The 22,990-nt window shown below is 37.9% G+C and overlaps 1 protein-coding gene across 1 annotated transcript; it reads right to left on the reverse strand.

The window, feature by feature from the left end:
• Nucleotides 1-628: 628 nt before the first annotated feature.
• Nucleotides 629-22,423, reverse strand: ZNF713 (zinc finger protein 713). The gene is made up of 4 exons (XM_037067685.1): nucleotides 22,336-22,423; nucleotides 13,356-13,482; nucleotides 12,353-12,445; nucleotides 629-1,944 (listed from the first exon to the last, which is right to left on the reverse strand). The coding sequence occupies exons 1-4, from the start codon at nucleotides 22,408-22,410 to the stop codon at nucleotides 887-889; spliced, it is 1,353 nt and encodes a 450-aa protein (XP_036923580.1). The 5' UTR covers nucleotides 22,411-22,423; the 3' UTR covers nucleotides 629-886.
• Between the last annotated feature and the right edge of the window lie 567 nt (nucleotides 22,424-22,990).

The raw sequence follows: 22,990 nt of genomic DNA on the forward strand, positions 1-22,990 counted from the left end.
AAGTGATCCTAGGATTCATTTGATAAGAATAATGAAAGGACTGCTAAAAAAACAACAATAGTATACTGTCATATTCTATCACATTGTTTCTCAAATAATGGAACAGAAGATTCAGGTGATATATCAATGAATATTTTAAAATTCAAAGTTATATATTTACACTGATGGAAATTAGAAAGAATATGATTAGCATATAAAACTCAGTTTTCATAAATAACACTTCCTAGAAAAGGCTAAAAATTGAGTCGCTTTATTAAGGAAACACTAAATATGGTAAAAACTACAAAAAAAGCACACAAATGACTGAAGTTTGGAAACCATTGCTCTTTTTGGTTTATTACAAGTTTATGTGACTGGTTACACTACATTATTATCTTGACTAAACATTGTTTATATAATTAAAAACTTCATATCATAAAACTAATAGGTGAATAATCACAGGTTATTGCCTACAAAATTTCTGGTCATTAAAAAAGTTTTGCCCTGGCCAAATAGCTCAGTTGGTTAGAGCATTGTCTCAGTAAGCCAAGGTTGTGGGTTCAATCCCAGGTCAGGGTACATACAAGAATCAACCAATGAATGAATAATGGGTGGAAGAGCAAAATGTTTCTCTCTTTTTCTCCCTTCCTCTCTCTAAAGTCATCAATAAATTTTAAAAAAGTTTTATATCAGATTTGGAACACAACTCCTAATAAAATCTTGTTTATAAAATAAATTATTTTCACTTTTTATAATCTCTCTTGGGAATATAATATGCTACTAGTTTAAGGTCTAAATCTATTTGGTTTCTATGCATTAGATGTTTGCTAATAAACTTTCCACTATGAATAATTTACTATTGAATTGGATAGAAAGATCTGACAAAAAACTTCCTACATTTATATATTCATATGATTTCCCCCCCATGAGTTATGTGCTGCTGACTAAGTGAAAGACTGTGGCTTAAAACATTCTCACATTTATTATAGTCACATAATTTCTCCCGAGTGTGGATTTTCCTATGTTGATTAAGGTGTGCACTCTGGCTAAAGGCTTTCTCACATTCATTACATTTATAGGGCTTCTCTCCTGTATGAGTCCTCTCATGCTGATTCAGATGTGTCCTCTGACTAAAGGCTTTTTCACAAAAACTACATTCATAAGGTTTCTCTCCAGTATGAAGTCTATGATGTTCAGTAAGGGATGTGATTCGGCTAAAGGCTTTGCCACATTGATTACATTTGTAGGGCTTCTCTCCAGTATGAATCCTCAGATGCTGAGTAAAGGATGAATGCTGACGAAAGGCTTTCCCACACTCATTGCATATAAAAGGTTTTTCTCCTGTATGAATTCGCTGATGTTGAATAAGATGTATCCTCTGGCTGAATCTTTTCCCACATTCATCACACTTATAGGGCTTCTCTCCTGTAAGGACTATCTGAGGTTGGGTAAATGATGAATTGTGGCTGAAGGCCTTCCTACATTCACTGGATCTCTCTTCAGTATGAATATGATTAGTATGAAGAACATGCTGATTGAAGGTTTTCCCACATTCATTATATTCGTAAGTATTGTTTCTTATATAGTTTCCCTGATAGTAAATCAATTCTGAATTATGATTGATGTTATTTCCTTGTGTGTCTGAAGTAAGGGGTATTTCAATTGAAGAAATTTGCTGATGCATAATAAGATTTGAGCTCATTTTATAGTTTTCCTCAAATCCAGTACATTCAAGGCTTCTCTCCTTTGTAATCTTTTTCTGGGTGAAAGATACTTGACCTAAATGCTTCTGCTGGTTTTCTTGGTGAAACTCTAACTGGTAATCAAAGTCCCAGAGTCCTCCCAGAATGGAGTACCAGAAATTGTCTCCGGTTAGTCTCTCCATTATCATGTCATGGGCTTGATTTTCATCAGAAAAACTCTGGGTTGGAGTTAATTTTTTCACTTCAGGTCTATTTTCCCCACCTAAAAGAAATTCAGGACAAATTAAGAAGTACACATTGGTAGTTACAAAGTAGTCATGGGGATATAAAGTATAGCAAGCATAGGGCATATAGTCAATAATATTGTATTAACTATGTATGGTGCCAGGTACTAGACTTATAAAAAACAGTAACTGGGGTTTACAGTATAATATATACATCTAATAACATAAAACACAAGAAATTCAGAACATACAAATGCTCTGCAGCATATTCTATGTTTTGAAGAAAGTTGTTGAATAATGAACTACCAAATGACACTGACAATAATGCAGTCAAGACATTTGTGGCACTGAAAAGTTTTAAAATGTGGTCACAAAACAAGTGGAAGAGTATAAAAAGACGACAAGAGGCAGCGAGCTGAGGGAAAATTTTAAAGCACGTGTGGTGACCATGAGATGAAGGGGTCACTCAGGAGTGTCTGCAGTTGAAAGAAAATGAGAAAGAGGATAAGAAATATTCAAGACAGGTCTGTGCTCAGAGGTGGGAGATATTAGAGGAAAAATTGTATTTAGAGAAGATAGGTTTCACCTGTGGATTATTCTACTATAAAGACAGCTACTTGTTTATTTAAAAAGTATTTCTTCCTATTTTTAATCTTTTGTTTAAAATGATAAAACTAATACTTGCTTATAGTAATATATTCAAATAATGTGGAAATACATTAAGTGAGAATTCCACACCTTAGAGACAATCATTGTTAATAGTTTGGATCTATCTTGCCAGATTTTTCCTATGTTCACACAAATATAAATGTAAACCATATTTTGAATAAGCATGACTCATGGATGTGATAAAAACAAAATTTCATTTCAATCTCCTACCACTTTAAAATTTACTTAGTGGGGGAATTATTCCTCTGCTTCTAGATGAAGATTTGGGCAGGTCCCAGGACTTTCCTCCTAATTCTTATGTAATAAATAGGTACACCTGTTACACTATCACAAACACAGTCTCTACTCACGAATTAAAATGTTCACTCACGTGTAATAGTCAAGACTCCAACATTAATCTCTTTCGCTTCCTCTGGGTCTGTTAGAGTCATATTCCTTCTCCCTCCCTGCCTGCCTCTTCTCCCACTCTACTTTCTTCCTGGTGACCCCTCTCCCAACTCTTCTCTCTCTATTCTTTTTCTCACTTCACTCTATTCTTTTTCTCACTTCACTATTTCCCTGCTTACCTTTTCATTCACTCACTAGTGTTGTTTAGCTCCATTCTCATAAGAGTTGGAGGGTAGAAGCTGTGTGGCAGGAGGAGGGATTAGGAGATAGGACAGTTTTTGTGTAACTAGGTGGCTTCATATTCTCAGCCTAGCTGATGGTTGAACAGACTGCCTTTTGGGAACTCCTGTACTCTGGGAGGCTCTCTCTCCTGCCATTTCCATGATCTAGAGATCCATCTCTACACTGAGTTGCCCCTTGGGAGACACCCGAGGGCATAACCCCTGTTGGACAAGATCCAAGATCATGCTGGCTGACTCAAGAAAAACACCCCTGATACCCTGTCCCAACACACCTTCGTAGTAGTGAACACTGACCCTAACTCAACAGTTTCTCCTGGCTCTCCCACCAAAGCTGTTTCATTAGTCAGCAGTTCTTGGGCCTTGGACTGCTTTAGATTTCTTAAAGGTGAGTCATGCACTAGTCTTGGTCTTCTGACCTCAGGGAATGTATAAGCATACCTCATTTTATTGCATTCCACTTTACTGCACTTCGCAGATATCACAATTTTTACAAATTGAAGGTCTGTGGCAACCTTATACTGAGCATGTCTACCAGCATTTTTCCAACATCCTTTGCTCACCTTGTGTTTCTGTGTCACATTTTGGTCATTCTCACCATTTTTCAACCTTCTCCATTATTATTATATTTGGTATGGTGATCTGTGATCACTTTTCTTTGATGTTACTATTGTAACTGTTTTGGGGTGCCACGAACTGTACCTACGTAAGAAGGTGAAACGCAGTCTACAAAAAAATGTTGTGCTCTGACTGCTGCACTGACTGGCCTTTCTCCGCATCCCTGCCCCTCCCCTTGGGCCTCCCTATTCCCTGAGACACCTGAATCTTGAAATTAGGCCAGTTAACAACTNCCTTCTCCATTATTATTATATTTGGTATGGTGATCTGTGATCACTTTTCTTTGATGTTACTATTGTAACTGTTTTGGGGTGCCACGAACTGTACCTACGTAAGAAGGTGAAACGCAGTCTACAAAAAAATGTTGTGCTCTGACTGCTGCACTGACTGGCCTTTCTCCACATCCCTGCCCCTCCCCTTGGGCCTCCCTACTCCCTGAGACATGTGAATCTTGAAATTAGGCCAGTTAACAACTCTAAAATGTCGTCTAAGTGTTTAAGTGAAGGGAGGAGTTGCACATCTCTCACTTTAAATCAAAAGCTAGAAAAGATTAAGCTTAGTGAATGAAGAAGGCATGTTGAAAGATGAGTTGAGGCAAAAGCTAGGCTCCTTGTGCCAGTTAGCTAAGTTGTGAATGCAAAGGAAAAGTTCTTAAAGGAAATGAAAAGGGCCACTCCAGTGAACACATGAATGAGAAAGAGAAACAGCCTTATTGCTGATACAAAGTTTTAGTGGTTTGGATAGAATATCAAATCAGCCACAAGATTCCCTAACCAGAGCCTTACCCAGAGCAAAGCCTTAACTCTCTTCAATTTTACTGAAGGCTAAGAGAGGTGAGGAAACTTCAGGAAAAAAGTATGAAGCTATCAGAGGTTGGTTCATGAGGTTTAAGAAAAGAGGCCATTTCCATAACATAGAAGTGCAAGGTGAAGCAGCAAGTGCTGACATAGAAGCTGCAGCAAATATCCAGAGGATCTAGCTAAGATAATTAATAAAGGTGACTACACTAAGCAGATTTTCAGTGTATATGAAACAACCTTTCATTGGAAGAAGATGTTGCCTAGGACTATCACAGCTAGAGGAGAAGTTAATGCCTGGCTTCCGATCTTCAAAGGACGGCCTCTCTTGTTAAAGGCTAATGTAGCTGGTGAATTTAACTTGAAGCCAGTGCTCACCTACCATTCCACAAATTCTAGGGGCCTTAAGAATTACACTAAATCTATTTGTTTGTGCTCTATAAATAGAACAACAAAGCTTGGACGGCAGTGCAGTTGTTTACAATATGGTTTACTGAATATTTTAAGCCCACTGAGCCTACTGTTCAGATAAAATGATTCTTTTCAAAATATTACTGCACATTGATAATGCACCTGGTCACTCAAGTGCTCTGATGAAAATATACAATGAAATTAATGTTATTTTCATGCCTGTTAACACAGCATCCATTCTGCAGCCATGGATCAAGGAGTAATTTTAACCTGAGGGTTAAAATTACTTATTATTTACCATAATTTTCAGACTATAAGATGCATCTTTTTTTAACCACATTTTTGCTTCAAATTTTTTTTCCTATTTTCCTCTTCTAAAACCTAGGTGTGTTTTATGGTGCAGACCTCAGACACACCTAGGTTTTAGAGGAGAAAAATAGGGGGAAAATTTTAAAGCAAAAAATCTGGTTAAAAAAGTGTGTCTCATAGTCTGAAAAATATGGTAAGTGTATCTTGTAAGGCTATAATTGTCATACATAGTGATTCCTCTGATGGATCTGGGCAAAGTAGATTGAAAATCTTCTGAAAAGGATTCCCCATTATAGATGCTATTATGAACATGCATGATTCATGGGAAGAGTTCTAAATATCAGCATTAACAGGAGTTTGGACAAAGTTAATTCCAACCCTCATGGATGATTTTGAGGAGTTCAAGACTGCACTGGAGGAAATAACTGCAGATGTGATGAAAAACTGCAAGATAACTAGAGTTGTAAGTAGAGCCTGAAGATATGAGTGAATTGCCCGATCTTATGGTAAAACTTTAATGGATGGAGAGTTGCTTCTTACAGATAAACAAAAGAAAGTGTTTTTTAAAGATGAATCTACTCCTGGTGAAGATGCCGTGAAGATTGCTGAAAAAACAACAAAGGAATTAGAATGTTACATAAACTTTGTTGATACAGCAGTGGTGGAGTTTCAGAGGATCAACCTCAATTTTGGAAGAAGCTCTATTTGGCTAAAATGCTATCAAAGAGCACTGTGTGCTCCAGAGAAATTGTTTGTAGGAACAGTCAATTGGTGCCACAAACTTCATTGTTGTCTTCATTTAAGAAATGGCCACAGCCACCCCTACCTTCAACAACCAGCAGCCTGATTGGTCAGCAGCCATCAAAATCAAGGAAAAACTCTCTGTCAGCAAAAGATTACGACTTGCTAAAATTCCAGATGATGGTTAGCATTTTTGAGCAATTAAGTATTTTTAAATTTAGTACATACATTATTTTTTAGACAACGCTTTGCATACTTAATAGACTGCAGTACAGTGTAAACATAACTTTCATGCGCACTGGGAAATCACAAATTTAGTGAGACTTGCTTTACTGTGGTGCTCTGGAGCTGAGCCTGCAATGACTCGGAGGGATGCCTGAACACCAAAGCTCTAGGGATGGTGCGCTTGAGCAGTGTCCTCAATAGGTCACTTGACAGTAGAAGAGGGTACCATCAATAGTTATGCCAGGAACTGTTCTGGAAAAATGATGAAGGAATTATACCACAATACTGTTTTATATTTTGCTTTTTTACATCACTGCACATCAGGAACACATTTCCATGTCAACAAATACATTTCCATATAATTTTTGAGGCACTGTCAAATATCTAATTTTATAGATGTACAATTCCAATGTATTTTTTAAAAGATTTTTCTTTTATTTTTTAGAGAGGGGAAGGGAGGGAGAAAGAGAGGGAAACATCAGTGTGTGGTTGCCTCTTGCACACCCCCTACTGGGGACCTGGCCTGCAACCTAGGCATGTGCCCTGGCTGGGAATTGAACCAGCTACTCTCTGGTTCACAGGCCAGTGCTCAATCCATTGAGCAACATCAGCCAGGGCATCAATGTATTTTTAATCAATTCCCACTTAGGTTATATTGAACTTACTGTTATTAAAAGCACCATAGCGGACTAGTTTGCTCACTGAACATGAAGTAAAAAAAGAAAAAAGTCCAAGTTAAAAAATTGTGAAAAACAGATCAATATGCTCAAAGATATAGAAAAAGATAAACAGCAATTACTATGGTCTAAAAATTACTAAAAATAAGTGATTTAGAAAATTCATTTTAAACTAATTTATCACTTGAACCAAATTATCAATTGGACCGCTCTCTTTTGGTAAAAGCTTTTATCTGCCCAGGAACTTTGGCTCTAAAATGTTTGGAATGATTGGCTGGCTCTGAAGACTGACTACCCTGTTCTCTTAGCACCAGTATCTGTAGGCTGCACAGCCGGCTCCTGGAACTGCCAGTAAGTATGGTGCTCTAGGCTCCTACTGCCTGGGAGCAGACGTCAGGGCACCCATTCCCTAAGGCCTAGCCTCCAGAACATTTGTTTGCCCCGGAAACATGGCAGCCTGACCAACATGCTCATGCTGCTTTTGTCGATTTCATTCTCTCGGGGGCTTGCCTCTTTGAGGAAAAAGGAAAAACTCCCTTTTTCAAATCAGGATAATCTGCTAGCCTTTCTATGTATGTATTAACATATTCATATATTTTACAAAAACAAATTTACTTGCCAAGCAGATTTGTCTATTGACATCACACCTGAAATATTGTCCATGTCCTTAGATATTCTTTCCAACTTAGCATTTCAAGTGCACAGCATACTGGTTAGACATTTATGTAATGTTTGAAGTGCAAACTCCTACTGCTGGTTACAGACTTGCCACCTGCTGACCCAGGAGGACTGACTGTGCCTGGACTGTGCAGGTGTTGCTCCCCTGCCGGGAGCCCCCTGAAGGCACATCAGATCTTCAGCCACAGGCTGCCTAGCTACATTCTGGTTGGGTGCCAGGGAACAGGGCCTAGACTCCAGACTGAGACAATGATTATCTTTGGGCTTCAAAGCACTTTTGAAGAACAAGCTCTAGTTGTTCCGTTTGTCCGGGTTCTCACCTAACCTAAGCCCTCATGTAGTAAACATGTCTGCAACTGCCCTTAAAGGAGGATAGGCACTGATCACGCCACATATACGGGAGCATGTGGAGATGCTGTTCAAATACTTCCCCCATTTCCATTTAGCTTTTTGCTTTATTACTCTGTACCATGCAGACTTTGGGATTTGTGTGTATTGAATGTATAAATCTTTTTAATGGCTTCTAAATTTTGAATCACAGTCAGAAAAGACTTCCCTGTTTTAAGTTTACAAAAGATTTGTGTTTTCTTCCAGGTCTCCTATGGTTTCACATTTACATTTAAAGTCTCTGACACCTTCAGAATTCATCTTGGTTTAAGGGGTAAGCTATGGGTACAATTTTATCTCTTTCCAGATGGCTACCCACTATTTATTAAAAGGTCTACTGGTCTGGATGAATATTTCTTCTTTGACTCCTTGGTTGTCGGACTTCCATAAAATTCGACTTCCTGTCAGTTCTGGTTGTTTTTGTTTTTAAATTTGCTATTGTCTTTTTGGTTGTGCAAGGAGGCACAGTGTGTCTACCTATGCCTCCATCTTGGCTAGAAGTCCTGAGTATTTTTGAGTTTTGCTTTTTTTTTTTTTTAATATTTTATTTACTTATCTTTAGAGGGGAAGGGAAGGAGAGAGGGAGAGAAATATCAATATATCAATGTATGGTTGCCTTTGCTGAGGAGACACAATGTATTGTGTGTCCCCTGCCGGGAACTGGCCTGCAACCTAGGTATGTGCCCTGACTGGGAATCGTGCTTTTTTTTTTTATGTGAACTTTAGAATGAAGTTATCTAGATCCTCCCCAAACCTCATAGGTTCTTTTTATGAAGTTACATTACATGTAAAGTAGAGCCACTGACATCTTGGTGTGTCCGACTAGTTCATTTATGTGTCTGTCAGAAATGTCTTAAGGTTTTCTTCATATGTACTGCACACTTTTTTATATTGTTGTTCAAGTACAATTGTCTCCATTTTCTACCCCCAACTCCTCCCCACCACAACCATCCACACTCCCCACCCTTGATCCTACCCTCTTTGGTTTTTATCCATGTGTCCTTTATACACACTCCTGAAAACCCTTCCTCCTTTTCCCCCATTACCCCCTCCCACTTCCCCTCTGGTTACTGTCTGTTCTTAATTGCAATGTCTCTGGTTGCTTGTTTGCTTGTTTTGTTGATTAGGTTCCACTTATAGGTGAGATTATATGGTTATTTGTCCTTCACCACCTGGTTTATTTCACTTAGCATAATGCTCTCCAGAATACTATGCAGCAGAAAGAAGGAGTTCTTACTTTCTGCGACAGCATGGATGTATTGCACATTTCTTGTGGAACGTTTATTTCTAAATGTTTTCTCTTCTTAGTTGTTATTGAATGAGACTCTTCTTTTCCATCTTATTTTTCTAACTGGCAGTTGTTTGTGCACCTGCCTTTACTCTTCAATAATCTACTTACCTGGCTCTGCAGTTATGCTCTAACTTTACTCCATGTAATAAATCTCAAACTCAATGTCACACCTTCCTGCCCAGTGAGTTGACTCGTGCCCTATTTCCATTCTACTTGCTTTCTGACCTCATCTAGTCTCCATTTCTTCGGCTCTTTCGTTGTCTTTCAGTTTTCAGTCCTCTTCAGACTTCATTTTACTCCTTGTCACTTCTTGGATTCTAAGTCAAACCACTTGAATTAACTAACTCGCTTTCACAGTTTTCCTCCTTTAGTTCCCTCAACTTAGGCTCCACAAATCTATTCCAGTAATGAACATAACAGGAGAGATGTCATACACATCTCTCCTGTTATATATACATGGAAATTAGAAACCACATATATATAGAAAAAACTCATTTGGACCCCTGAAGCTGCTCAGTAATTCCTTTACTATTCTTTGGTCAGCTTCCACTGACCTCAGTGAGCTACAGCAAGTGCTCAAGATCCCTCCCCTACATTCAACAGACGACCTTGCCTCCCAATTTGCCAAGAAAATAAAAATCACCATGTGTGAACTCCCCAACTTTGCCGCAAATAAACTTATTTCTGAACAAAATCACCCTAATCTTTTTATCTCCAATTCCACTCCCATGTCTTCTAGAACTGTGATCCATCTTTCGTATCTATTTCTCCTACTCTTTCTACTGACTCCTTCCCTTCAGCGTTATAAACAAGCTAAAATCATTCCTGCTTAGAACAATCTTCTTTTGACACTACCTTCTTATTCTAGCAAATATCCTCTTTATTGTCCTCCTTTCTCATTCTAGCTTCTTATGAGAGGACTGTACACATACTAGCTCTGCATTTTTTTTACCTCTGTTCATTTGACAATGTACAAATTGATTGTTCTTCTAATCAGTCCCCTGTCATTTCTCTTGTTAATATAATTATTAACCTCTCCATTAGTAAATCCTCTGGACACTTTCTAGATCTCATCTTAGCTAGGAAGAGATTTCTAGATAAATACACATCAGTAGATGTCAACAACAACGAGGCAGGTAATATCTCAGAAAATACATCAGAATTAGGTCATTAGAGCCAAATCATTCTATGTGTCCTTTGATAAACAGAAATGTTTTCCACATTCTCATCAGAAGGACCACTAATTATGTCTCACAGGGTAATGCAAAAACACAAGTAGCCTCCTTGGTGGAGACTGCTAGCCTGCCTATCCCTGACAAGGAGGATGGGGAAAAAATCAGTTGTTCAAGCTGAGCTATGAACCAAGAGCTTTAGGTATGTGCGTATACATGCATAATGATGTCTGGAAATCTTCTTACCTTAGCAATTACTTTCTCTAGTTCAGGGTCATCAGTGGGTAGGGCCATAATGGGAGACGGTGTGGACCCTACATATGGCAGCATATGTACCCCTTGGACAGAATAGCTCTGACTTCTGCTGTAGGTGTCTACCCTGACAATTCACTTGAAAAGGGAGTTTTTCATTTCTTTTCTTTAGTTTCCTACTTGCTGGGATTCAGGGTGTGGAGGTTCATAGAAATAATGTCACCCACTGTTGTCAAGAAAAGTGCTAGGGGTTCCTGACAAAATGTTTTTTATTATTAGCCTCTACTCATGAAATGCCAGCACTGGTCAGGCCAAAGTTCACGTTCAAAGAGGCTGAATTAGGAACAAAGCTTCCTGCCTAAAATAATCTAGAGCACTAAAAGCAAGAAGGACAGCCAAGTCCAAGTCAAATTGAAAAATCAGAAGTTTGAATGAAACCAAATCAAGTCCAAATGATGAAGCAAAGTGCCATGACAAAGAATCAGAGTGGGAAATTAGACGGAGATGGGGCAGGTTAGCGTGGCCTAATCAACCAGAGTGCAATATAGTATACAAGTAGCAGTCAACTATTTGCTGATATAACCCGGTCAGAGCATTGTAGGTGTTATGCTAACAGGGAACTATGGAGGGTTTCTTTTAGTCAAGAAGTCTCATATTTAGTGAAATGTTTTAAAGGAGAGAGTATAAAGTCAACAGATTCAGGTTCTGAAATACAGTACTTAATTAAATAATAGCATGACATTCATAAATAAAAATATAATCTAAAATCTGGAAAGAGAATGTAGGTGAAATACTTAGACTAGAAATGGGGGAAACTGACATATAAGGCTACTTAAAGGCATTGAACTACAGAATGGAACATTAAGTCCATAGAAATACACACCTTTAGAAGACTAAAGAGGGAGAGAAGATAGTGCAGGAGCAGGTAAAGATACAGGAGAAAAGCTGACAGAGGCAAGGACAGTGTGTATTATAAGCCAGGGTACAAGAAAAAAAGTCAAGTCAAGTCAACACAGTCAAGTACAAGTTCATAGGAGACACTAACTATGGTTTTTTAGCCCCTGGATATGACTGGAAGTCAGTGGTAATCTCCAAGAAAACAATTTTAGTACCAAGTAAATTATACCACAAAGGTGAGCATGAGAATAAGAACCAAGACTATGGCTTTTGGACAAGTTTAAATAGTTTAATAATGAAAGGAAAAAGAAAAAATGAAAGTAGGTAAAAATGACAGGATTTTTGATATAGAAAAGAAAGATTTAAAGAATACAAAGAGAGAATGTGTGAATAAAAAATACAGTGTTATGTGGAGATCTACAACATCAGATATTTAAGGACATCAGACTAATACCTTCAAAATAACTTTTGTATTGTGTAAATTTTAAAATAATAAGTATATATTACTTGTTTAATCAGAAAAGTAAGAATGCCACTTCCTCTTTGGGAAAAAGTCAAATACGGACCTGATTGTTAAAAAGTCTTCAGTATTCTTTAAATCCCAGAGAGAGATATTAGGAATATACCCAGCTGAGTATTTCAAAAGTGACTGTTTCCCTTCACCCAGCAGCAAATACTAAAGTGCTTGCTTCCCACCTGGATGAGTGCCCAGTGGGCCGTCCCTTTCCATCATCCACTGCTCTTCTTCCTCCAACTGAGTGATCACCTCTGGCTTATGAAGTTGATGCCCTATTCATGGGAAAAAATGTATCTCAGAAGTTTATACTGGAAACAAAAAAAATTCTCTCAGAACTCATTTCCAAACATTTTTAGTCTTTTTTTTTCACGACCAACCTAAGTTATTTATTTAAGCCATCTCCTGCCCCAGTCAAAAAGACAAAAGATTAGTATACAGTAGTCATCATTTGGTATTAGGAAAGAAGGTCAGCTTGAGTCCCATACACTTTTCTGATCTGTGTGCAGAGTAATGGTTCAAATCCCGCTCTATCTTGCTCTACCCCATCCATGAAGGGAATCACCCCTCTGTGCAGCATATCAACGCTGTAGAAGCTCCAGGCCAGTTAGTCACACAGTAGCCATCCTGGTTATCAGATGGACTGTCTTAGTAACCAAGTACATTTATTTTACATTATAATGACCCTAAAACACAAGAGCAGTGATGCTAGCAATTCAGATATGCCTAATAGAAGGCATAAAATGCTTCCTTTAAGTAAAAAGGTCAAAGTTCTCAACTTAATAAGGAGAGAAAAAATTATATGCTGAGGTCATTTAGATCTATGGTAAGAATGCATCTATCCATGAAATTGTGAAGAAAAAAGAAATTCGTGCTAGTTTTGCTATTGTACCTCAAGCCACAAAAAATTATGGCTGGAGTCTGTGGTAAGTGACAGTTAAGATGGAAAAGGCATTAAATTTTATCACTGGCATGTATGAAGAGGAAAAAGCATAGTGTATCTCTATCTATCTATCTATCTATCTATCTATCTATCTATCTATCTATATAGGGTTCAGTACTCCCCATGGTTTCAGGCATCTCCTGCAGATATCTGAGGAGGGCTATCTCCTCAGGACTACTACAAGGACTACTACAAACCCATCAGAATGATCTCCAGTTTTAGAAGGACACAACAACACATACCAAGTGCGACCAGATTCCTATAGTTTTCCAGCATCACATCTCGGTAGAGGTTCTTCTGAGCAGGGTGCAGCTGGTCCCACTCCTCTCTGGTGAAGTCCACAGCCACATCCTGGAATGTCAGTGACTCCTGAAACATCAAGTCCATGCCAGCTCAGCCAGAGAATTTTTTTTTTTTTAACTGGAGCCCTTAGGGGGAGGGGCAAAAGTACAGCAGTAGACAAAGGTTAGGATGTCTAAGCAGCTGTTGTGCTCAGAGTCTTCAGGGCTCTGAGTAATCTAGGTTAAAATTTTTGAAACAATAATCAGTGCCTGTCTTGCTAACATCTTTTAAGACATATATAAAAGCATGCATGAAATAATGCTTGTTTTTAAGCTTTTTGTAATCTATTGCAGGGAAAAGAATCTCATACCATCCAAACAATTAAAAAACAATAATGGAAACTTCATGCTATATGATTTCAGAAATGATAGAATTCAGGATATACTGAAACAGTGAAAGGTATCGAGTTGGGGTATCTTGTGTGGTCCTTAAAAAATTTAAACCTTTGGACAGAATAGGAGAGAGGATATTTCAGTAGGTTATACCCAATAAATTCAATGATAAAAAACAAAACAAAACAAAATGAAAGCAACAAGGGCAAACAGGTTAACAGTAGAAACATAACAGCATAACATATGTTGAGATCAGTAAAAGGAACTGCCTTGAGACAGGTAAGAATATCAAATAAAAAAGGGTAACTGCTATATTTCCTCCATTATCAATGCTCCTTAAACAACCCTTTTGCTCTAAGAGATGCAGAGTTACAGACATAGACGCACAACCAATATATACCCCTCCTTCTCCACCTTTACTACTTAACACCAACCCCTGCTGTCCAACCCACTTCATGGGTACAATAACTCTTCAGTTCTTCAGAATGAGTAGAATGTGGTGTTCTACATAAGTACTCTTTCCCATAAGTTAAGATTCAATATTTGAGTACAATATTGACATTTCATTTAAATTAATTTTCATGCTTTGATAACATATCTTCTAAAATATATTATAATTCAGTGATGTGGGCAATTTAGAGATGAGTCATCAAGGCTGGAAGAAATTAATTTATCTAAGGACATACAGCTAGTAAATGGCAGGAACAGAATTCCATCTTAGATATTCTAAAGCCTATGCTCTTTCCATCAAACCACAGAAATGTCTTCTTTGCTTCTGTAATATCTTTCCTTCTGTGATTTTTATTTCTAATTTCCATTCAATTTTCCCCATGCTTCTTAAGCACCAGGGTGAGGAAAATTATGAATTACAGTTTATATTTTTTAATATACACATCTGTAATTCTTTTTGGCTGGCTTAATCAGTACTTGCTTATAGTTTCTCCTTCCTTCTATTCTTTCTAATGATCTTCCATTTGTTCCCTGTTTCTTCTGTTCTTTCTTCTTTATTTTCATATCCTTATTTGAATTCTATTTTAAGGTAGATAATATATTGATATGGTGTAGAAACAAAGACATATTAAAAAGATTTAGTAAAAGATATCTTTCTCAGGCTTCTTTCATCTCTGTCTAGCTCCTACAACCAATGGATAATCACTACTTAGAGTTTTTGTATTTTTCCAGGATTATTCTTTATGTAAATATGAATATGAATTATTACCTGTCACTTTTTATTTTTATCTCAAAGGTAACATTTTATACACTGTTTTTAAACATGATTTTGTTTATTTTTAGAGAAAGGGAGGAGAAAGACAGGGAGAAAAACATCAACGTGTGGTTGCCTCTCATGCACCCTCAACTAGGGACCTGGCCTGCAACCCAGGCATCTGCCCCAACTGGGAATCAAACCAGCAACCTTTTGGTTTGCAGGCCAGTGCTCAGTCCACTGAGCCATACCAGCCAGGGCTATACACTGTTTTGTAACTTAACAATTAATGCTGGAAATTTTTCCATCTCAGACTTACTAGGACAGAGAGAGTTACTTCATTATTATTTTTTAAACATAAAAAATTTGGACATAATTTCAGACTTCAAGAACAGTTGCAGAAACTGTACTTGAACAACAATTAAATAAAAAGAAAAAGAACAGTTGCAAGAATAATGAAAGAAATTCTTCCCTCTCCTGTCCCTTCTTCTCTCTTTCTATAACTTTTCTGGACCATTTAACAGTAAGTTGCAGACACGATACCCCTTTATACATAAAAAATTTGGTATTTATTTCTGAAAAAAACATGGAATTGTCATATAATAACAGTACAAAATGAAAATCAGAAAAGTAACACTGGTAAAGTAAGACTGTCAAAACTATACAATTATTCAAATTCCACTAAATGTTCTTTTTTTTAAAATTTTTATTTATTTATCTTTAGAGGGGAAGGAGAGAGGGAGAGAAACATCAATGTATAGTTGCCTTTTGTGCGTCCCCTGCTGGGAGTTGGCCTTCAGGTAACTGGACTACAACCCAGGCATGTGCCCTGACTGGGAATCGAACCGCGATCCTCTGGTTCACAGGCCCGCGCTCAATCCACTGAGCTACACCAGCCAGGGCCTCAAATTCCACTAAATGTTCTGATAATGTCTTTTATACTGAAGAAAATTCAAGGTCATACACTCCATTTGGTTGTCTTGTATCTTTTATCTCCTTTAATCTGTAACAATTTCCGTGCCTTCCTTTGTATTTCACAACACTGAGATTTTGAAAAGTGCAGGCCTGTTATCTTGAGAATAAACCTCAGTTTGGGCTTGTCTAATGTCTCCTTCTGAATAGATTCACACTGTGCACTTCTGGCAGGAAGAGTATGCAAGGGGGTGCTGGGTTCTCAATCATATAGGAGGCACACATGGTCGACTAGTTCCATGATTGGCAATGTTAACTTTGATAATTTGGTTAAGGTGGTTATCTACCAGTAATTTCCACTAGAAAAATGACTACTTCCTCCTGTAAGTAATAAGTATCTTGGATAGGAGATACTTTGAGACTCTAAATATTTTGCTCCTCCTCAAACTTTCATCCATTAGTTTTGGCATCCACTGACAATTCTTGTCTGACTCAATGGTAATTATGATGGCTGCTAAATGATGATTAGTTCAATTTCCATTATTCTTCATATAGTTTTAGTTGGCTTTCTACTGTGCTGGAGACATTTTATTTCTCATTAATTCATAAATTTATATCAGATGGATTTATATACTTTTTATTCAATAAATTATAAACATTTATTATCACTATTTCTTTTAATGCTCAGATTATTCTAGGTTTAGCCAGTAGGAGCCCCTTAAAACTTACTCCTGTGTCCTTTTGACATGTCTCTATCATTTTTTAGCATTTCTTTTACTTTTTGAGGGGAAAAAATGTTCTTTGAAAGTTCATCTTGTGTTTTTCGGCCCCAAGCTTGGAGCCAGCCACTTCTCCAAGGATCCCTGATTCCTTCTAATGGTCAAATACTGAGTGGTTCTTCTTCCAACCAGAGTATCTACAGGGTTGCAAAATGTCATGTTCTGCTCTGTTGGTCAAATACTGAGTGGCTATGTCTGCTCTCTTTTAATGTAGAATGGCACTTAGGAACCAGGAACTGGGCATGAGGTGTGTTCAATGCTACTGGAGTATCATTGTTTCTAGGCCCTCTCAGTGGTTGTAGTTGGAAGACAGAGGGATGTATATAATGACACACACACACACACACACACACACACACAAAACTCCATATCCATTTCTAAATGTAACTATATGTATTAATACTATATGGATGTTAGACTGTCTAAGCTGTTGTGCTAACAGTCTTCAGAGCTCTGAGCAATCCAAGTCAAAAGTTTTGAAACAACATAACTTCTAGCCAAGATGGAGGCGTAGGTAGACACACTTTGCCTCCTCACACACCCAAAAGAAGAACAACAACACATTAAAAATAACCAGAACTGTCAGAGAATTGAACTGTATGGAAGTCTGACAACCAAGGAGTTAAAGAAGAAACATTCATCCAGAGAAGTAGGAGGGGCGGAACTGGAAGCCAGGTGAAGAGGACTCGGGGCAAGGGGGCAGCTTGTGGACTGGGAGAGGCAGTGGCTAAGACCATGTGGTCCCACATTTGTGTGTGGATAAACCGGTGGAACAACTGGGGAGTGAGACAGACCGCACAACCCAGGGTTCCCATGCAGGGAAAATAAAGCTCTAAAACCTCTGACTGAAAAAAACCTGTGGGGGTTGCAGCAGCAGGAGAAACTCCCAGCCTCACCAGAGAGTTTGTGGAAGAGACCCATAGGGTCCTAGAATGTACACAAAACTACCCATCCAGGAATCAGCACCAGATAGGCCAGGAATCAGTCCCAGTTTGGTTGTGGATAGTGGAGGAAGTGGCTGAAAGTTGGCTGAGAGCTGAGCAGGCAGCATTATTCCCTCTTTGATCCTTCCCCCACAAAGAGCACCACAACTCAACAAGGTGGGTTGCCCTGCTCTGGTGAATACCTAAGGCTCCACTCCTTACAGTGTAACAGGTGTGCCGAGACAAAGACATGTGGCCCAAATGAAAGAACAGATCAAAGCTCCAGAAAAAATACAAGTAAGAGATTAAGAGATAGCCAGCCTATCAGATACAGAGTTCAAAACACTGGTCATCAGGATGCTCATAGAAATGGTTGAATATGGTCACAAAATGAAGGAAAAATATGAAGGCTATGCAAAGTGAGATAAAGAAAAATGTACAGGGAACTAACAGTGATGGGAAGGAAACCAGACTGAAATCAATGGTTTGGAGCAGAAGGAAGAAATAAACATTCAACCAGAACAGAATGAAGAAACAACAATTTAAAAAAAAAATGAGGAGAGGCTTAGGAACCTCTGGGACAACATTAAATCCAAACATCTGAACATAGTTCCAACATCCGAATCATAGGGGTGCCAGAAGAAGAGGAAGACTAAGAAATCAAAAACTTATTTGAACAAATAATAAAGGAGAAATCCCCCAAGCTGGCAAAGGAAATAGACTTCCAGGAAGTCCAGGAAGCTCAGAGAGTCCCAAAGAAGTTAGACCCAAAGAGGAACACGCCAAAGCACATCATTAAGTTACCCAAGATTAAAGATAAAGAGAGACTCTTAAAAGCAGCAAGAGAAAAGAAGACAGTTGCCTACAAAGGAGTTCCCATCAGACTGTCAGCTGATTTCTCAAAAGAAACCTTGCAGGCAGGAAGGAGCTGGAAAGAAGTATTCCAAGTCATGAAAGGCAAGAATCTATATCCAACATTACTCTATCCAGCAAAGCTATCATTTAGAATGGAAGGGTGGATAAAGTGCTTCACAGATAAGGTCAAATTCAAGGAGTTCATCATCTCCCAGTCCTTATTATATGAAATGTTAAAGGGATTTATCTAAGAAAAAGAAGATAAAAATTGAACAGTAAAATGACAACAACATCACAACTATCAACAACCGAACCTAAAAAAAACTAACAAAAACAAACTAAGCAAACAACTAAAACAGGAACAGATTCACAGAAATGGAGATCACATGGAGGGTTATCAGCAGAGAGGGGGTGGAGGAAGAATGGGGGAAAAGGTACAGGTAATAAGAAGCAAAAATGGTAGGTAGAAAATAGAGAGGGGGAGGTTAAGAATAGTGTAGGAAATGGAGAAGCCAAAGAACTTACATGTACGCCCATAGACATGAACTAAGGTGGGAGAATGCTGGTGGGAGGAGGGGTACAAGGTGGAAGGGAATAAAGCAAAGAAAACATGAGGCAACTGTAATAGCATAATCAATAAAATATATTAGAAAATTTTGAAACAACAATTGGTACCTGTCTTTCTATCATATTTCAAGACAGACATTCTGTATTTTGCCAAGTATAATGCATACTTTTCTGCCCAAAAATTTTTAGGGAAATATAAGGATGTGCATTATACATGAAAATAATAATCCTGTGTATAATGTGCACAAAAATGTGGGTATGTATTATACACAGCAAAACATGGTACAAATGTGCATAATACAATGCTTGCTTTTCAGCTTTTTACAATTTGTAACGGGAAAGACTCATATAATTTAAATAATTAAAAAACAATATTGAATAGATGTCACTGAAGAGGTGACATTTGAGGAAAGACTTGAAAAGTTATTAGTACAAAGGTCCTAAATCAATAGTGTGTGTGGCATAATCAGGGAAGAAGAATAAGGCCAGGTGGCTAGAGTGCAGTGAGCGAGGGGGAAAGGAAATGATGAAGTCAGAAAGGTCCAGATTCAGCAGTCGGTAGGACTTATTTGGGCCTTTACTCTGCGTGAAACGGGATCTATGCATTTTGAGCAGGGGTGACATAATCTGATTTATCATTACCTTGCCATTTCTTGGGGTACATTTTTTGAAGTCATCTTTTTCTTCCTTTGCCTTTACCCTTCTTGCTAATACCTACTATTTTCCAAAACAAAACTCTCAAACCCATGTTTTTCTCTCCATTTTCTAGTTTTAAGCTACCATTTTCTGTCTTCTAGAGTTTAGAAGTGTGATAACTTCCTAGGTAGTTCTGTCCCCTTTCCATTCTTGCCTCTCACAAGTTCACTTATTACCTAGTACATCCCAGGGTGATTTTTTTAAAGTGGAATTCCATCACTTATATCTCGCTTAAATTCCCTCAAAGGCTTTTCACTGCACTTAGAAGAAAACCCGAACTTATCATGGGCAAAGGCGCTGCATACTTGGCCCCTGTATGCCTCTCCAAGCTTACCTCTAGTGATTCTCTCCCTCCTTCCACTCCAATCACACTGGCCTCCTTTTAAAAATTTCTCAAATATACCCATGGTTTTTACACTTGATGTTTATTTCCCACATGCCTAACATGCTCTTTTCCATTTCCTTTTATAAATTCTACATATCCTCCACATCTCACGTCAAATTTTGCTTATCCAGAGAATTCTCCCCTGATTCCCTAGTGCACATTCACAGCAGCTTAGTCTTTATTTTGTATAATACACATATCAATTTTATAAGTATATTTGCTAAATGTCTGTCTCTGTTAGAGTGTAAGGGCTTTGGGTTTAGGACCATGTCGGTTTTGCTAATGGATATATATCTAGTGCCAAGCATAATTTCTAACACACAGTAGCTGCTCAGAAAATATTTGTTGAATGAATGAACCATCTTCTTTCTTAATACAGTAAATGGTTCTGGAAAATTAAAACAAACTGCTCTGGCTAGAATGCCAAGAGGCACATGTGCCAAATTAGTTCTCAGTGTCTTTTTACTCCTGTCTGTGGGAGCCTTACAATTAAGAGTTAACTGAAAGATGCCCTGGCCAAGTAGCTCAGTTGGTTAGAGCATCAATCTGATACACCAAGGTTGTGGGTTCAATCCCTGGTCAGGGAACATGCAAGAGTCAACCAATGAATGCACAAATAAGTGGAACGACAAGTCAATGTTTTGCTCTAAAACCTCTCTCTCTCTAAAAGATCAATTAAAAAAACAAGAGTAAACTGAATGAATCTATTCCCTGCAGAGCAAGGATCCCAAAGCACTAATGTATCAAGTAAACGCTCAGCTGTAGCTGACAGTCTCCTCATTGTCTCAGCTGTTGCTCAAGTATTATTTCCTGTTGGCAATAGCTTAGTTTTTTCTCAAATCCAAACCCTGCCTGGTATCAGCACAAATTCAAACTCTACCTTCTTCATGAAGTCTTCCCTCATCCCTCCAGTCTCAGTCAGATTTATCCCTTTTCTGAGTATATCTTTTTTAAAAAATAATTGTTTAAATATTTTATTTATTTTGTTTTTAGAGAGAGGGGAAGGGAGGGCAAAAGAGAGGGGGAGAAACCTCAATGTGTGTTGCTTCTCACATGGCCCCTACTGGGGACCTGGCTCAGAACCCAGGCATGTGCCCTAGACTGGGAATCAAACCAGTGACCCTTTGGTTTTTAGGTCAGCTCTCAACTCATTTCGCTACATCAGCTGGGGCTGAGTACCTCTTGTATTTGTTGACTTTCACATGCATACCAGCATCCAACATTATACTTATACTTTTGAATACTGTGTTATATAGACTTTTAAAAATCTCCTCCAATTAGTTTATTTGCTATGTACAGATAATGATTACCTCATAGAATTTGGAATAATAGAAATCTTCCTACATGAAGCAACTAAGACTGATGTCTAGTGTGTTACGCAAAACTCTGGTTAGAGGTCCATAAAAGATATCAAACATTTTATTTTAATTTAAAATATAAACATGTATATTCATTGGCTCATCTTCTGATGCAAAGCTAAGCTTTTTCTATGAGAGTGATTTTAATGACTGAGAGTCCATATCCATAATACATCAGTCTCTGTTTTATGAAAGTGGAACAAGCAAATGACACTTAGGAAATAATGTAGGTGTAGAATCCTCTGAGAGTTTTATGATTTTCCCATCAGTGTTTTACATTTTGCTCATACTTAATTTGATAGAAATTTTTAAAAAATAGTATTTACTGAATCTTTCCAAAACATCCAACTAGTTTTCATAGAAACAAAGTTACATCTTTTCAGTTTACATAATACTAATCAAATTATAGACTTGTAATAACAGGCTTAAACAGGTTTTGGAAAAGATATAACAGGTTCTGGATAATAATTAACTTGTAGCAGCAGATGTCCTCAGGCATACTTAATAATGCCATTAGTTCCAAGCAGTCACAGTGACCTGGGCATCATTCATTGCTTACAGTGTGGTTTGAATTCGAGTGAGCTGTTTAAGTGAAGGGTGATTATAAGACAGTCCATGGCTTTTTTTTTTTCCTTTACAACATCTAGTATCAACATGAGTACTTGACTAGTAAAAATGCTGGGGAGGAAAAGAGCCATAAAGGGGTATATAAGGTAAATGAGAAACATCCAATAGAGATTATTGTCTGTCACAAGAGTTTCAAGGCTTTGGCACCTTGGGGCTTAACACTTTCTGAGAATTGAAAAATAACAGTGCTCACATTCTGAGAACTATAATAGCATTTTAGAGAAGAGTATAGCTAAACTTACCTGGGACCTGACTATGTGTGATCCATTATCCATTTCCTTCTTTTCCATGTTCCCTTCCTTAACAAGTATTAGCATTCTGAGAAGGCATAACTGAGGAAAAGAAAAAAAAAAGAATCTTGTCAATGCATGATATTAAGGTTGAACCCAAAATTTGGAGCTTTTGCTTTGGGTTAGGATGGCAGACAGTTTAGAGAGAAGTCTTCAAAGACATAAGCTTGAAAGGTTGGATGACTTAACTGTGACATCCTTATTCTTCTACTACATTGAAGAATTTAATGCAGGACTTCTCTCTTCTGTGGTACAACTCCACTTATTGTGGTATATAACAAGTTCAAAAGAGCTCAGTGATTTTTAGCCCTAGCTTCATACTTGAGGAATTTTAAAAAGATGCCAATGTTTAGCTCCCATTCTCAGAGATTTGTTTGGTTAAATTCAATGTTATTGGAATTGGTGTGAGGCCTTGGCTGGGTAGCTCAGTTGGTTAGTGTTGTTCTCATACACCAAGGTTGTGGGTTCATATGGGAACCCACAAACAAGAAGTAACCAGTGAATGAATAAATAAGTGGAACAATAAATCGATGCTTCTCTTTCTCTCTCCCTTCCTTTCTCTTTCTCTCTAAAAATCAATCAATAAAAAATTTTTTAAATGGTATAG

The sequence above is a fragment of the Sturnira hondurensis genome, unplaced genomic scaffold (genome assembly GCF_014824575.4).
Source record: "Sturnira hondurensis isolate 20B ecotype Veracruz unplaced genomic scaffold, ASM1482457v3 Scaffold0017394, whole genome shotgun sequence".
In the NCBI taxonomy this organism is placed as follows: domain Eukaryota; kingdom Metazoa; phylum Chordata; class Mammalia; order Chiroptera; family Phyllostomidae; genus Sturnira; species Sturnira hondurensis.

Bases quoted from the DNA above. Each gene is read 5' to 3' on its own strand.
- ZNF713 (XM_037067685.1), bottom strand. From the start codon at position 22,410: ATGCTAATACTTGTTAAGGAAGGGAACATGGAAAAGAAGGAAATGGAT. The intron at 12,446-13,355 runs GTATGTGTTGTT...TCCCATGAATAG, and splicing joins TAGGAATCTGGTCGCACTTG to GGCATCAACTTCATAAGCCA. The intron at 1,945-12,352 runs GTGGGAAGCAAG...AATTTCTTTTAG, and splicing joins CCCACTGGGCACTCATCCAG to GTGGGGAAAATAGACCTGAA.